This window comes from Paroedura picta, chromosome 1 (genome assembly GCF_049243985.1).
Source record: "Paroedura picta isolate Pp20150507F chromosome 1, Ppicta_v3.0, whole genome shotgun sequence".
In the NCBI taxonomy this organism is placed as follows: Eukaryota; Metazoa; Chordata; class Lepidosauria; order Squamata; family Gekkonidae; genus Paroedura; species Paroedura picta.
The window spans coordinates 94,202,184-94,217,522 of record NC_135369.1 but is presented as its reverse complement, the minus strand read 5'-3'; the positions used below and the strand labels follow the sequence as shown (position 1 = coordinate 94,217,522).

General features: G+C 42.0%; 1 protein-coding gene across 2 annotated transcripts in view; it reads right to left on the bottom strand.

Moving 5' to 3' along the window:
- Positions 1-2,757: 2,757 nt before the first annotated feature.
- The window catches only part of PLG (plasminogen), a 52,939-nt gene continuing 40,357 nt past the window's right edge, over positions 2,758-15,339 (bottom strand). For both annotated transcript variants that reach the window (XM_077348226.1, XM_077348237.1), the window contains exons 13-19: positions 13,223-13,316; positions 12,118-12,238; positions 11,105-11,179; positions 10,002-10,142; positions 8,689-8,795; positions 6,072-6,217; positions 2,758-3,511 (exon numbers count right to left, since the gene is read on the bottom strand). In XM_077348226.1, the coding sequence (XP_077204341.1) occupies positions 3,347-3,511; positions 6,072-6,217; positions 8,689-8,795; positions 10,002-10,142; positions 11,105-11,179; positions 12,118-12,238; positions 13,223-13,316 (849 nt within the window). In that variant the 3' untranslated portion in view covers positions 2,758-3,346. The remainder of the gene's footprint in view (positions 3,512-6,071; positions 6,218-8,688; positions 8,796-10,001; positions 10,143-11,104; positions 11,180-12,117; positions 12,239-13,222; positions 13,317-15,339) is intronic.

Sequence of the window (15,339 nt, the reverse complement as noted above, 5' to 3'; positions counted from 1 at the left end):
TCCTGTTGAATTCAGATCGCTTTGACCTCGGATCTTCCTCTCCCCCCCCATTGAAATAGGAAAGTCTTCTGCACGTGGTTAGGGAGGCTCAGAAGGTGGGGGGGAGCCAAGCCTCTTTCTTTCTTTTCTTGAAGGGGGGGGGGAGAGGATTGAAAAAGGCAGAGTAGGGTGGAAAAATCCAGGACCGACAGAAGTTGAGAGAAATTAGGGGCTTCTCCTTTAAGGCAAGCATGTCACATGACCAGGTGTAGCCTATCAGAGGTTCTCTACCACAGAGCTTTCTTTCCCAATCTGGATATTGAGGATTAACAGCACTCTGAGACATCGCACAATAAAGGTAGGGTCACTCTGGATCAATCCTTCTTGCTGCAGAAGGAAAATTTAAATCACCCAAAATCCAAACGGAAATTGCATTCTGTGTAGAGGGCAGGGACTGAATCAATCTGGGGTTGGAATAAAAGCTCCGTGCAGTTTACATCTACATTTGGTAGTCAGGCTTATGTCCTTGCTTTTCTAAGTTTGGTTCAAGCTTGTTGTTGCTGAGCAACCCAGAGCAATTCAATGTTTTATTTCCATACTGCAATCATCACTCATATCAATTTGCAATCCAAGAAAAATGAATTATTGAATGCATTTGATCTCTTCAGCATCAATTGTTATTAAAGTGATCACAACTTTTGTCTTTTTAGTGTTTAAGAAAAGGCCCAATTTCTTACTTTCTTCATTGCCCTTTGTAATCAGCTGTACTAGGTCTTCCTTATTTTCTGATAGGAGAGTAGTGTAATCAGAATACTGAAGATTATTTATGTTCCTTCCTCTAATCTTAATTACAGTGTTTGATTCTTTGAGTTCACTCTCTCTCATAATGATCTCAGCATACAAGGTAAATAGGAAGGGGGAAGGAATACAATCTTGGTGCACTCCTTTCTCTAATTCGAACCAGTCAGTTTCACCAAATGATGTATGTACAATGGTGTCTTAGTTTTCATAGAGAGGTTACATCAGTTTGATCAAATGTACTGGCACCCTGAATTTTGCAGAGCTTTCCACAATTTGTTGCGATCCACACAATCAAAAGCTTTCTTGTAGCCAATAAAGTAGATGTAGACATCCTGAAATTACTGCAACTTTTCCAAAATCCAGCATAGGCTTGCTACAAGTGCCATGCCCCCCATCAAAAGCTAGCTTGAATATATAGTAATTCTCTCTTAAGCAGTGGCAGAGACTTACCATGGCTGCCCTGCTAATCAGTGGCTGTTGCTAAGACTTCTGTGATTTTGAGCAGGATCATACTGGCATGAGAAATTAGGGCTATTGTATGATAATTGGAACAGTCTTTTGAGTCACCCTTTTTAGGTAGTGGGATGAACAGAGATCGTTTCCCAGATTTTCCCAGATTTTCTGTCACAAAGCTGTAATGGTTTTGATTAGTACACATCTCGGCAGTTCCATGGGTATAATGTCAATGCCTCGGGCCTTGTTGTTTGGCTATTGACTCAATGCTCATTCAGCTTCCTCCTCAAGAATGGCCGGTTCAAGTTCTATTTCTATCTTTCATTTTGAAGAGAGCGAACTTCCATTCTGCATGTGTATAGTTCTTCTGTGTATTCTCACCACCTGTTCTTGATGCTCTTTTGGTCAGTCAGTTCCTTCCCTTGTTTATCTTTGATAATGCTTTTGCAAGCAGCATATAGCATTCAGAACCTCTTTACTTGTGCAAAAGCATTTATAATGTGTCTCTTTTTGTAATCTTCTAATGGCTCCCATTTCTGATTCCAGTAAGCTTCGCTGTCTATTCTTGCTGCCCTTTGAAAATCCACATTTAATTTTCTTGCTTCCTCCTTTTTGCCTGCAGCTTTTCCTAATTTTCTACAATCAGTGATTCTTATAGTTTAATCTGAGAGCCATTTTGACCTTTTTTTGGCTTCTTGGTGTAAACTGCACGGAGCTTTTATTCCAAGCCCAGATCGATTCAGTCCCTGCCCTCTACACAGAATGCGATTTCCGTTTGGATTTTGGCCGATTTAAAACTTCCTTCTGCAGCAAGGAGGATTGATCCAGTGTGACCCTACCTTTATTGTGCGATATCTCAGACTGCTTTTAATCCTGAATATCCACTTGGGAAAGAAAGCTCCGTGGTAGAGAACCTCTGATAGGCTACACCTGGTCATGTGACACTCTTGCCTTAAAGGAGAAGCCCCTAATTTCTCTCAATGGAATAAAGAAAGTAAGTGCAGACTCTGCCCTGGTGTGGTATGTGTTTAACTGCTATTTAAACAACAGTTGAATTTTCGGCCACAGTTCATCAGGCATCTTCTCTGTTGCATCCAATAGTTAAAATCAATCTATCACCTTCATTGTATATGTGAGAAATGTATTCACATCAAACTTCCTTAACTCTTATGTTCTCTCAATGTTGCGGAGTTTTGTTTTGATTTTAGCCAGTAACAGTTCATGATCTGAATCCCAATCAGCACCTAGATATGTTTTGACAAGAAGGATTGAACTGGACCATCGTCGGCTGCCTAAGATACAGTCGATTTGGTTCCTGTGTAGTCCATTTGCTGATGTCTTAACATACCTGAATATAAATATGTGGAGTAGTGATGGAGCTACCCATGTCAGTGAAAGTCCTTGTCCATTAAAATCCAACCCCTCCCAATTGGGTTTGAAAGAAAGCTCAAATGGAAGAAACCTGTTCCCATCTTCCAGTGTTCTTGCTATGGAGTGCAAAGACACTTAATAGACAAACCTGAATTGTAAATTAAATTGTTTTTATTGATATTTAATGCAATTATTTATTTAGGGTCTTTTGATCCATTCAGATGCCCTTAGTTTCTCTCACCACAACACTTCTGACTGGACGATACACAGAAAATAGATTTCTAAGACCATGGCCATGAGAAAAGTGTGGCTTATCTGTGTACAGCCCAACTCACACTAGCATTTCCTTATCCCATTGAATGGAAAACCCAAAGAGAAACTCACTAGCTGAGGGTACTCATAAACCCCCAGGAAGACCATACAAGTGAAGGAAAATTACACTTAAAGTTAGGATATCAGCCTAGTGGATCAGAAAACAGTAAATAAAAAGAACTTATTTTATTTGTTATGGGTCTCAAATTGTGAAGTGAGTTCCAGCTAAAACAGAACAGTATGTCACTCAACAAACTCAAGCTTCTTCCTGATGAGAGAATACAAAACATGTTGAAAGAAGGCACTAAAACCAAGGATATCTGGTTGTGTAGCGTACAGGATTTACATATTTATTTTCCTTTCATGTAATTTTTTTTATAACATGGCAACCAGAATTACTCTTTTTGTACATGTGGTTTTCAACAGAAAGTCATGGGTTTTCACTCATTATTCTTTCAATCCATGGAATAAACCTAGACACTCGAACATAAACACCAGGCTTCATAGGCTGGGCACAGCCAAGACCCCAGGAGGTGACTCCCTGCAGGATATATTTTCCTTGCTCTTCACAGACTAGAGGCCCTCCACTGTCACCCTATAAAAGAGAAGGAAAGGAAATGAAGGAAATGAATAAAGAAACTAGATATAATCCAATATATGGACTTTACTGCCTGACTCAAGTACCATGTCTTGTTCAACATAGGTATTCAGACACAGGGCACAAGAATCATGGGCACTTTGAGATCTGAGTGGTCAAACAAACAAGACGAATCTCTATTTGCTAACCCAGAAAATCAAGCTGTGCAGCCTCAGTTTGCCTTGGGATCACATAGGGAAGGGAGAGTGGTTAACTCTTCAAATTCCACTCAGTTTCGCAGTTCAGAATAGGGTTGGGCACTTTGGTGTCCGAGCACAGAGGGGGAGGGGAGGTGTGGGTGCGCTGGCCGGTGCACACATGCAGATGCAGAGCTCTGCACATGTGTGTGTGCACCCACCGGTGTGGCCGTGCCCCTCCCCAAAGCTGGCTGCTTTGGGTGCGAATGGCTGCTTCAGACGCCGAAGCGCCCAACCCTAGTTCAGAACCAGGGTCTCTGCTTTATCAGCATTATAAAGCATGGTGCATGCCTTTTTGCTTTAAAAATGTTTCCTAAAATCCTGATTGTCAAAGTGAGAAGCTGATACTGCTCCTGAGCTATGGGGCTCTTTTACCTACTAATGGATTGAATCGTTATCTGACCTTCATTATAAAAAAATCCAAATCATTCCATATACAGATATTTTGAGCATAGAGTCAATCTGCCTAAGGGGGGGAGTGGGACTATGTGTACTAGTTCTGCTCATCAATGAGCACATTAACCCTGCATACATGACTCACCCCTGGCCAATGAAGGGCAACAGAGACTGGTAGCATTGCCAGATTCAGGCTCCAGGAGATTTGGAGATGAAGCTTGGCAAGGACCGAGGCCTCAGCTATAGAATCCACCCTTCAAAGCATCCATTTTCTCCAGGAGAACTGATCTCTCTAGTCTGGAGATGAGCTGTAATTCTATAGGATCGCAATTCCCACCTGGAGGTTGGCATCCCTACTTGTTGTGTATTTCAGCAAGTACAAAATTAAATCTGTAGATTTCCTCTCCATGACTGAGGACATTAATAAAGCAGTATTCTTGATCATGGAGACATACCATGCATGTACAGAGTTTGCATGCACAGAGTCCTTGTGTCCTTAAGAGGTGAACATGCAACAGACTATCACAGGCATTCATCCGCAGGCCTAGCATGCTTCATTCTCTCCCCCCCGCCCCCGCTTTCCAATCTATATGATTGTCACATAAAAGTTAAAAACATGAGGAAACAGAAAAATAGTGAAGGTTGTCATTGCTCCTATATGTTGGATTCAGAGAGATTATAGCCAAGTGTTTATTAATTTAGCCACCCTGAATGGAATTACACTGTCTTGCTTTCTCTCCTAGTGATCACAATTTCTTTATGTTAGTCTGGTTATTTGAGACTTCCAATGCTTTCTTCAGTTAGTTTTTCCATAGTATTTTCTGGTTTTGCTTGCCATTGCATAATGGGGTGAAAGCTCACTGTGTGATAAGCTTATCACCAGATGAATTGTTTATCAGTGGGTGTTGTCAGTTTTCTGGGCTGCATGATTGTAGTCTGGTAGTTTTATTCCCTGATGTTTCGCCAGTGACTGTGGCTGCCATCTTCAGAAGTAGGACACGGCAAGATGCGAAACTCCTTGCCGAAGTGTGGAGTGTGACTGGTGAAACACCAGGGACTAAAATTACCAGGCCACAGACATACAGCCCAGAAAACTCACAATAGTCAGTTGGCTCTGGCTGTGAAAGCCAGATGAAAAAAATGGTGGTTTGAAATGCAGTCACCTGAAGATAGCTCCCCATGGGAAGCTGCTTCTGCATCAAGAACTCTAGCCCTTGCACTGCTGCTACATGGTAAGGATTGAAGGCACAACATGAAAAGTTACTTATATGCAACCAGTTCTCCATACTGAGCAGTCTATGCAAACAGTGTTCTACTACTCTAGACTTGAACACCCCAGGTGGCAGCATGTGACCCACTGACCACGTAACAGGAGGTCACATGAGAAAGAAAAGAAACCAAAGTCTCTGGACCTGCCTATGCTTCAAAAAGGAATTGACTTCACCACTGAGTGACCTAGCCATGCTATCCTGCTGCTCCTCACAGCCACACATACAACAACCTTGCTTTTTGCTCAAGTGCACAAGCAAAAAGCAACAGAAATGGAGGCTCTAAACAGGTCTAATCTGTGATCCAATGAAGGGTCCCAATCCATGGCCCAATATAAAATGCGCACTATGGAGTTGAATTCGACTAAAGCATGCACTGTGCAAAGGCAAAAAGAATAATATCAGTATGGCAACAGAAGAAAGTAATACTATGCCTCTCTGATAGATACCAAAAATGACATAGCTGTCCTGCTTCATATTTTGAATCCCAATTTATTTAACCAAATGAAATGCAATCAAATTTCCAGTACATGTTCTTGATTATTGTGCTGTTTGCAAAGCTTAGCTACCCAGGGTCATGCAAAGCCTTTATAAGTAACACTCCAAACCAATTATTTGATGTAGGAAATCAATCCTGGTGTCATCCACCCCACTTACCTGACAGCTATCCGTACCACCATCAATATTACCGGCACAGAGTTCAGTGGTTCTGACTCTTCCATTCAAAAATTCAGGCCGATTACACACTTTGTTTTCAATTACAGGGAAGCCAGTCTCCTTCAGAATGCCTTCTCCACCCGTCCCTTTGCAAACAAGGCAAAAATGCATAAAGAAATGGAATGAACAACATACATTTCATGTTCCAATAAGCAGGGCAAGGGAATCTAAACAGGACAAGAGTCAATTCTCTTCATTTCAGATTTTCGTGTGAAGGTAATTAATTCTATAGAACTCATTTCTCCATAGTATGAAATAAGTGGTATTCTAGTTTGGTCTTGTGCTTGAGAGGTAATAATAAATATTAGCTAAGTATTAAGCAAAGTAAGAACATCTCAACCATTTACCCTAGGGCAAAGCTTTTGAGACAGAAGTCACATTCAGCAGCACTTGTGGTCCTGTGAATGTTCCGCTTGCTTGGTCTCTGCAACACTACAGTGAGTAGGGGTGTCAATGATTAGTGGCTTTGCTAATGGATGGAGGCTGGGTTTGCATTGTTAAACTAAAGCAGAGCACACACTCAGCAGTGGTCAAATATATTCATGTTATAAATAAATTATCCATGTAAAAGCACCCTTAGATGTTCTGCAAAAGAATCTTCAGCACTATCCTTCACATGCAGGAGCAGTAACAATGTGCACCTCACCTCACAAAGCTACCAGTCAAAGCTCGGGAGGAACATCTCAACCCCTACCATAAGATGCCTTCCCCCACAAGGGATTCCTCCAACTTTCCTTAAAACAGGCAGTTGCTAGATAACTATAGTGTATAGGAAGAACGACTAAACTGTGGCTCTACAAATGTCTCCAGATAGACTACAATTACCATGACCCCCTGCCAGCATGCTCATGGTAACTGTAGTTAAAGGACATCTGGAGAGCCATAATTTGGTCCCCTGTGTATATAGTACAGATTGCTATACATTGTGACAGTCTATTGCCATATTATTATTATTATTATTATTATTATTATTATTATTATTATTATTATTATTATTTAATTTTTAGACCACCCTTCTCCCAATAGGTCTCAGGGCGGTTTACAACATAAATAGTTAAAACACAATAAAATCCCCATAAAAACCCTAATTAAAAGTTACATATAACATATAGCGGCGGCGGTCTATTAGCTCATTCAAATTCCTAGCTTTCTTTTTCATTTCTTAAAATAAGCCTTCTCTGAGAGCTAACAGATTTTGCCCCTGACTTGGGCTGAATCTGCACGGAGCTTTTATTCCAATCCTAGGTTGATTCAAACCCTGCCATCTACAGTGAATGCGATTTCCATTTTGATTTTGGGCGATTTAAATTTTTCATTTGAAACAAACATGATTGATCCAGAGTGACCCTACCTTTTACCTGCAATGCCCTGGAATAGATATAACCCTCAATATTTGAAAAATCAGCATGAGTAAAGGTGCAGATCTCTGCTTTTCCTGAACGAGCTTGCTGCCTCAAGCCTCCAATGCTGTAGAAAAGCCCTGATTAGCCAAGGTGTCAGTTCAAAGGTTTACTCATTCTCAGGTTGTAAGGCTTCCCTTAAAGGGGAAGCCCTAACTTCTCTCAGCAGAATCTCCAGAAGGCCTAACATCTCTCAGCAGAGATTTTCCTCTCCTCTGCTGTCTCCAATTCTCCACCCCCTCAAGAAAAGAAAGAGGCTCCTGCTGAGCTTGGCTCCCCCCCCCCCATTTCTGAGCTTCCTAATCATGTGCAAAACACTTTTTTGTTTCAATGGGGGGGGGGTAGAGGAAGACCCGCATTCAAATCTATCTAAATCCAGCAGGATCCATAACAGAATTTTAAAAAGTGCAGAATCAGTCCTGAATAGCCAAGGCTAGTCCAATCTTGTCAGATCGCATAAATTAAACAGGTTTGGCTTGGTTAGTATTTGGATGGGAGACCATGAAGGAATTCCAGGCAATGGCAAACCATCTTTGTTGCCCTCTTGCCTTGAACACTCTTGGGGGTCCCCATAAATCAGCTATAATTTGATGGCACTTTACACACACACAACACATTGTGGGACTAGGTTGTTATGTTATGGTGCTGTTGTGATCTAGCAATAGCTGGTTTGTCCTGGGGGAAATGATGGATGCAGAGAAGCTAAGGCAAAGAAAATGGCACCTTGTACATCCCCTTGTCATAGGTCAGAAACAGTGTCAAACTAGGTTTGGGAAAGATCACAGCAAGACAGGAGTAAACCCAGAAAGTGTATTAGTGGACAACATTATATGGATCATAATAATTTTAAAAAACTTTCATAGAGAAGCAACCCAAATCTCCCTGTGTATAAGTAAGACAAATCAGAAAAGTGAAAAATAAAAATGATAGGATGAGATAACGAGTAAATGAAAAATATTGGTGGCTTTGCTAGTTCAGAATAGCTTGATCTCATCAGACCACAGAAGCTAAGCCAGCTCAGTATTTGGAAGGGAAACCACCAGGGTCACGAATGCAGAGGCAGGCAATGGCAAACTGCCTCTGAATGTCTCTTGCCTTAACAACCCTCTCAGTTGTGACTTGAGAGCAAAGAAAAAAGGATGATAGAATGAACTCACCTTTTGTTTCACCCCATCCTGTGACAAAGCATTCGGCTCTGTCTGCTACCACGGTATTGGTTGAAGGCAAACATGCGGGGATTATCTCGTTGGTGATGGGAACAGGGCTGAAAGGAACATTATTATGAGGTTTGACTTTGGTGGGATTTTTTAAAAATTACTGTTATAGTTATTCTGGACAATTTCATAGGAAATGTGTTCTGTCATTTAGGCAGTAATGTTTGCTTGCTTGGTTTGTTTTAGCAAGGCATTCCTCCAACTCTATCCTTCTGCAGTATATCTGTCTTATCAAAGGTACTACATATGCTGCTTGCAGCCAAGTGGAGCTGATAAGCTCTCAGAACTCCAGCCTTATCCAGCTCTTATTTGCATTCTCTTGAAGCCTGACCACACACATGCTTTCTCCAAAGTAAGCCCTATTTCTGCAAAGGAAAAACAATGTTTTTAAAGCAGTGGGGCTGATTTGGAAGCACCTTTACTATGTTCTATACAAATGTACTTTTTCATCTCCTGAGTTAAGTTGTACTAACTTGCAGCAAAAGCTAGCTGTGGCGGATGCCAAGCAGTAAGTGCACCTGAATCTGCCTTATACTGGATCAGACTATTGGTCTATCAGACTGGCAGTAGCTCTCCAGGGTCTCAAGCAGAGGTCTTCTACATCACCAACTTTTGGTGGGAGATGCCAGGGCACTGAACCTGGGACTTTCTGCATGTCAAGCCGATGCTCAGCCACTGAGCCACAGTTTCTTCCTGAAGGATCTATGAAGTTGTTTTGGAAACATGGGAGATGGAGAAGACCGGTGGTTGATTAAGCATTCACATTTCCTGATGCACACAGGTGAAAAGCTGTGAAGCTGACATCACCCTATGGGTGGAGGAGAGCTTGCTGTAAAGGTTGCAATGCTCTGCTGTCCAACACTAACACTCCCAAGTTTTGATATGAAAATGTTTTGTTCACGTAATATTTCTTCATTCAGTGGAAATATGTTGGAACAGAAATCAAGATGGATTGACTTCTGGCACCAAGTCACTATCCCTATTATGTGTACATAATACAACACATGTTGAAAACTGATCATTGTCACTCCACTAAAAAGAACAATGTGGAGATTGTTTCACATGCAATGCTGCAGTTATTTGTATCACATCAAGCCAATATTCCCCTCCTGCTTGGACCAGACTGTTAAAACTACTGGCAGTCATTTCCCCATGTTGAATACTACCATTCACTTTCATTCCACAATAGTTACCATGTCACAAAAATGACACATGCATTGGGCACTAAACAGTAAGAACTATGATCCGAGGGATACCTGCTCAGCTTCAGCAAGGCAAGGTCTGCGCCGTTTGGCTCCTTGAACATGCGCACAACGTTACGGAGTTGTACTGATGCCTCCATAGCCCTTTCCCTGTGTAATCCAAGTGCCACTTTGTAAGCAGAAGGGTGTGGTGACCTGGAAGAGAGCGCTTTGTTGGGTAAGAGTGTATCCAGACCTCCAGGACTCATGTCTATTCACATGGCTGAAGAGTACAAGAGCCCCCTGAATGTTGTTAGAGATAATGCTGGGCTCTTAACATTTTGGTTTGCATTTTGACACTTAAGGCTTTTCCAAGTGCCCCAAGTTTTGTAAAGTGCTAAATACTTTCCCTGCAAGTTAAAAAAAACATTCCTAAAAGTGGCCAGCAGCTAATTACCATAAGGTCCTCATTTCCATTATGTCTCCAAAGTCAATAGAAATAAAGCCAATTCGATAGAGCTACTTCCATTTTTGTTTTCTATCCCTTTCTTTGAAAGTTTTATTTAATCTGACTCAATTCCCCACCTCACCCCCACCCCACAAGTACTCTGGCAGCTGCATACATTCTTCTTTCTCTCTTTGATTTTCTGGAGAAAAAGACAACACACTGTGTTGGACTATGAACATTTGGTTTGTTCTAGCTTGGCATTTTTTTTATGTTCCTGCCATCTCAGCCACAGACACATTTGTGAATTTTGAAAAATTGTCCTTTTCAGAGTACTCACACATTTACTCCAAGCCAATAGGCTCCAGTAACTGTAGTAAAGGGGTTAGGAACCTCTTGCAAATTATTCTCATAAAGCTACAACTGCCAGAGTTTTTGAGAAAAATCACAACTGTTAAACCAGTTTCAGAGGGCAGCTGTGTGAGTCTGTTAGCAGAGCACCAAGATTCACATCCACTAGCACCAAAATCTTATTTTTCACTAAGATGCTACTGGACTCGAACCTAATAGTTAAACTTGTTTGTTTACAAGGTGTTGTATAGGCAATAAATGCTTAGTTTATTAATGTACCCAGGGAGAGTTTATAGCAATAGCAACATGCTGTCTTGGGCAGAAGACTCTTTGGTTGGTCTACTCAAGGGCAAGCAGTCACTAGTGTCAGAAAAAAACTTACCGATCTAAGCAGTGAGTGGCTGTCAAAACCCACTGGGGGTCTATCAAAGTGCCTCCGCAGAAGTGCAAATTGAAACTGAAAGAGAGAGGCAGAGGAGAAGATGAATTTCAGATGAACCATAGTGCTCTGAGGTGGACTGTTGCTCAAATCTTCAGGCTCTCTCATTCACAGGCACTCTGCAGAAGCAATCAGAATATCCCTTTGGAGAATGTTTTCATTCCAATAGCTCAGGTACTTTACAGCATGATGAGGTGGCACAGGTGTACAGAGAGAGTAAGGACTTAAGTACATGTAGACAGTTGCGCGCACACCCCACCCACACACACACTGTCAAGAGAGTGGCCACCGCTGACAGTTTAAACATCAGCATTTGGCTGTGTCATAAATTTCAAGCAATAACCTTTTGGATCACATTCTTGATGGTCAGTGGTTCGGTTTTCCTGTAACGTTCACTTCCAGCCACCTGGCACAAGTTTTCTAAGAATGGGCCACTAATACCATCCAGACCCCGGATCATCTCACTGCATCCCCAACCTGCCACTTTGTTACTTACGCTGATTTGAAGATGTTGAAGATGCTGATTTGAAGGCCTGCCCTTATGTATGTATGTGTATGCAGGAAGACAGATGTTGTTATTTTATTGTACCTGCCTTATGCTCAAGCCTGGACCATTTTTAATCCTTTTCAATAAAGCCAGTTGTTTTTATTGGTGTGTGAGAGGCCAACCCCAGGTCTGGGGAAGGGGAATCCAATCATCCTTGAAGGGACATAGTGTACTGGGAGTCCCCAAACACAAGTTTGTTGGAGGGGCAGTCTTCGGATGGTACTGTTCGAACTGGTTTTTTACATTTTGAAGCAACTTAAGTGAAAGCCTGAGTCATTTCATTAAGAGCTTTCACTCCAAACTTACTTTCTCTCAGACATACAAGCCTGCCACATCCATTCCCCCACAGACGCAAATAAAGACAATTGCAAAGTACTTTGTACTGTCATTAAATGTACATTTTAAATACCTTGTTCGGAGACTGATCTGCCATGGCCAAGAATGAGGTTTTGAAATACATCCACCAACAATCCTTGCAAAGCACCGATTTGGTTCATATTTGGCTTTCCCACATTCATATTCAGGAGGAGCTGAAGAATTAAACTGATTATGATTATGCTGCATCTAATAAATTCAATTCAAACTGATTACGAAACATCTCAATAATAGGTGAAAGTATCTGTCATTTTAAAATGTCTCCTTTTGCCTGTTTCCCTACTGACCAACTTTTAAAATGTCTCCTTTCATCTGTTTCTCTACTGACCAGGATATTGGTACTTACCCATAAGGCCATTCAGGGTCACATATATGTATCGACAGTCAATGAAGTGACAGTGTTGAGCTAGGATTTGGAAGTACTGGGTTGGCATCCTCATGTTCAGTGACTTTGTGCCAGCACCACAGTGTAACCTACCTCACAGGGTTGTGAAGGAAGTGTAGCTCACTGGCAGAGCATCTGCTTTGTATGTAGAAGGTCCTAGGTTCAACCACTGGCATCTCCAGTTAAAAAGGATCAGGTGGGAAGTGATGTGAAAGACCTCAGCCTGGCTACCTGGAGAGCTGAGCAGATAATACTGACTTTGATGGAACAAGGGTTGGCAACTTCATATGCTGATATATTGTGAAGATACACTGGAGGGCAGCCATGTACACTACTCTGAACTGCCTGGAGGAAGGCAATAGAATGTACTAGATATTGGTGACTTCGGAATGGCATCAAAATGCAACAGTCCTAGCGAAATTATTCCTCTGAATGGGTACTGTAGGTCTAACTTTGTTTACAATGTAGTAGAATAAACTGGAAGGGGAAGATTGTTCATGTTCCTAGCATATTCTTTGTTCAATTCCCATGAACATGTTGATAATAGCCAATAATGTGGAGGTGGGAAGATGATTGCATACATATTTCTGTATCTACAGATCATGGGGGAAAGTGGGTGAACTTGTCACCAGGCTAACATTTCTCATTTTCAGCAACAACTCCATTTGATCACCAGGCTTAGTTCTAGCCTGAGACTGTTCTTGAAACTGAAACAACAGAAGACTTAAAATGATAATACTGTAGGCATACATACGGCAATTTGGGATGTCACAATAGTCCCAAGATTTCTTTGGGTCTGTGGTATAGCACCAAGGACCATTAATATCACCATCTGGATTTCTGCAATACTAGAAAAAATTTAAAAATTAACAACATAACAAGAACTGCAAACTATACAGATCAGCTTCCTATGCTGTTATGGAGGGGAGACTCTGCAATGATAACTCATCTCCAGGCTCCTGGAGATGAAAGGGCTTGCTCGGAAGGGCGAACTCTGTGACACTGTTCCCCAGAGAGGCTGCAGGATGCCAATCTCCAGTTGGGACCTTGGCTGGAATTGCAGATCATTTCCAGGCAACAGAGATCAGTCCCCTGGAGAAAAGGGCTACTTGGGAGGGGGCACTCTCTGGCTTTGGATTCCACTGAGGTGCAAGGATGCCAGGCTCCAGGTGGGAAACAAAGAGAAATGCTGGGTGGCAGTAATTGCTAATAACAAGAAACATGAAATAATTCATAAACTAGTCACAGTGTATTCTTTCAATGAAAATATTTAATTGATAACAAAATTTGCTTGAAGAACTGAAAACCTTTGTCTGTACGTTCTTCAGTTCAATTCAATATCAAAGTAAATCAAAACCAGTTGCATGTTACAGTCAAGCATGCAAATGTTGGTTGGCAATGAACTTGCAGAGGGTTTCTTAATGTCAGCCTCCATCAGCTTTTCTTTACTTTTTTACCATTGAGAAACCCCTGAAATATTCTTCAGGCATTGAGAAACCCCGGAAGTGGAATATCCAGGTCTCAGCTGGAGGCTAGCATCCCTACCACTGTTTGGGGATTCCAGCCTCCAAGTAGGACCTGGAGAACCCCCAGGATGAAAGTACCTCTCCAGACTGCAGAGATTAGTTCCCCTGGAGGAAAGGGCTGCTTGGGATGGGTGGCTGTGTAGAACTCCCCTACACACACACACACACACACACACACAGAACACAAAAGCATTCATCCCCTCTCAGATTGCAAACCTTATTAACCACATAATCACCTCTCATTGCAGGAAATACCTGTATTGCTCTGAGAAGCCATTGGCCAGAAGATCCAAATTTAAAGGAAAAGAATTCCATAACAGTCAATGAGCAAGTAAAAAAAAAAGTATGCTTCTTCTGCCTGTGCTCTAGCTACATCTTTTAAAGTCAATGGCCATTTGTACAGCTTGGTGTATTAGCTAAGAGCAGTGGCTTCTAAGTAGCAAGCTGGATTTGAGTTCCTGCTCCTCCACATGCTGGGTGATCTTGGGTGAGTCACAATCCTGTTAAAAACTGTTATCACAGAGCAATTTCTCTCAGAACTCTCTCAGCCTCGCCTAACTTACTGGGGGTCTGTTGTGGGGAGAGGAAGGGAAGGCTATTATTAGCCACTCTTAGACTCCTTTTGGCAGTGAAAAGCAGGGTAGAAAAACCAACTCTTCTACTGGGAAGGTGCTACTGGGAAACAGTGCTTTCCTCCTCCACACATATCCATGGCCTCATGGTACTTCTATGCCTCATCTATAGTTTCTCCATCTTACATTCCATTGGTTTCATATTTGTTTTGTTGGGATGGTCTTGGAAAGATTACAGCAAGACCAGGGTGGTATCCATATGGAAAGGGAAAGTCTACATTTTCCCAGTCCCACCCATATCAGCATTATTTTCCCTGCTGCAATTGCCTATGATGGTTACCCCCAAAGCATTCCTCCCTTCTCAGATTGCAATTTGCAAACCTCACAACTTACTCATAGATAGATTCAAGTGGGTAGCCGTGTTGGTCTGAAGTAGCACAACAAAATCAGAATCCAGTAGCACCTTTAATGCCAACAAAGATTTATTCAAGGCATGAGCTGAGGAAGAGTGCATGCACTTGAAAGCTCATGCCTTGAATAAATCTGTTGGTCTTAAAGGTGCTACTGGACTCTGATTTTGTTGAACTTACTCATGAGTAAACATTCCCAGGGCAGCGACTTTTCCTGCCTGCCCTGGGTCCCAGAGGGCTGGCAGGGGGCTATTTACGGACCTCCTACAACTCCCCTCCAGATGCTATGCAAAGATTGTGCCAGGAAGTGGCTTGCTCCCCACTCCTCAGAGTTAAAAGAGGCCAGGGCAACTTACTGGCAGC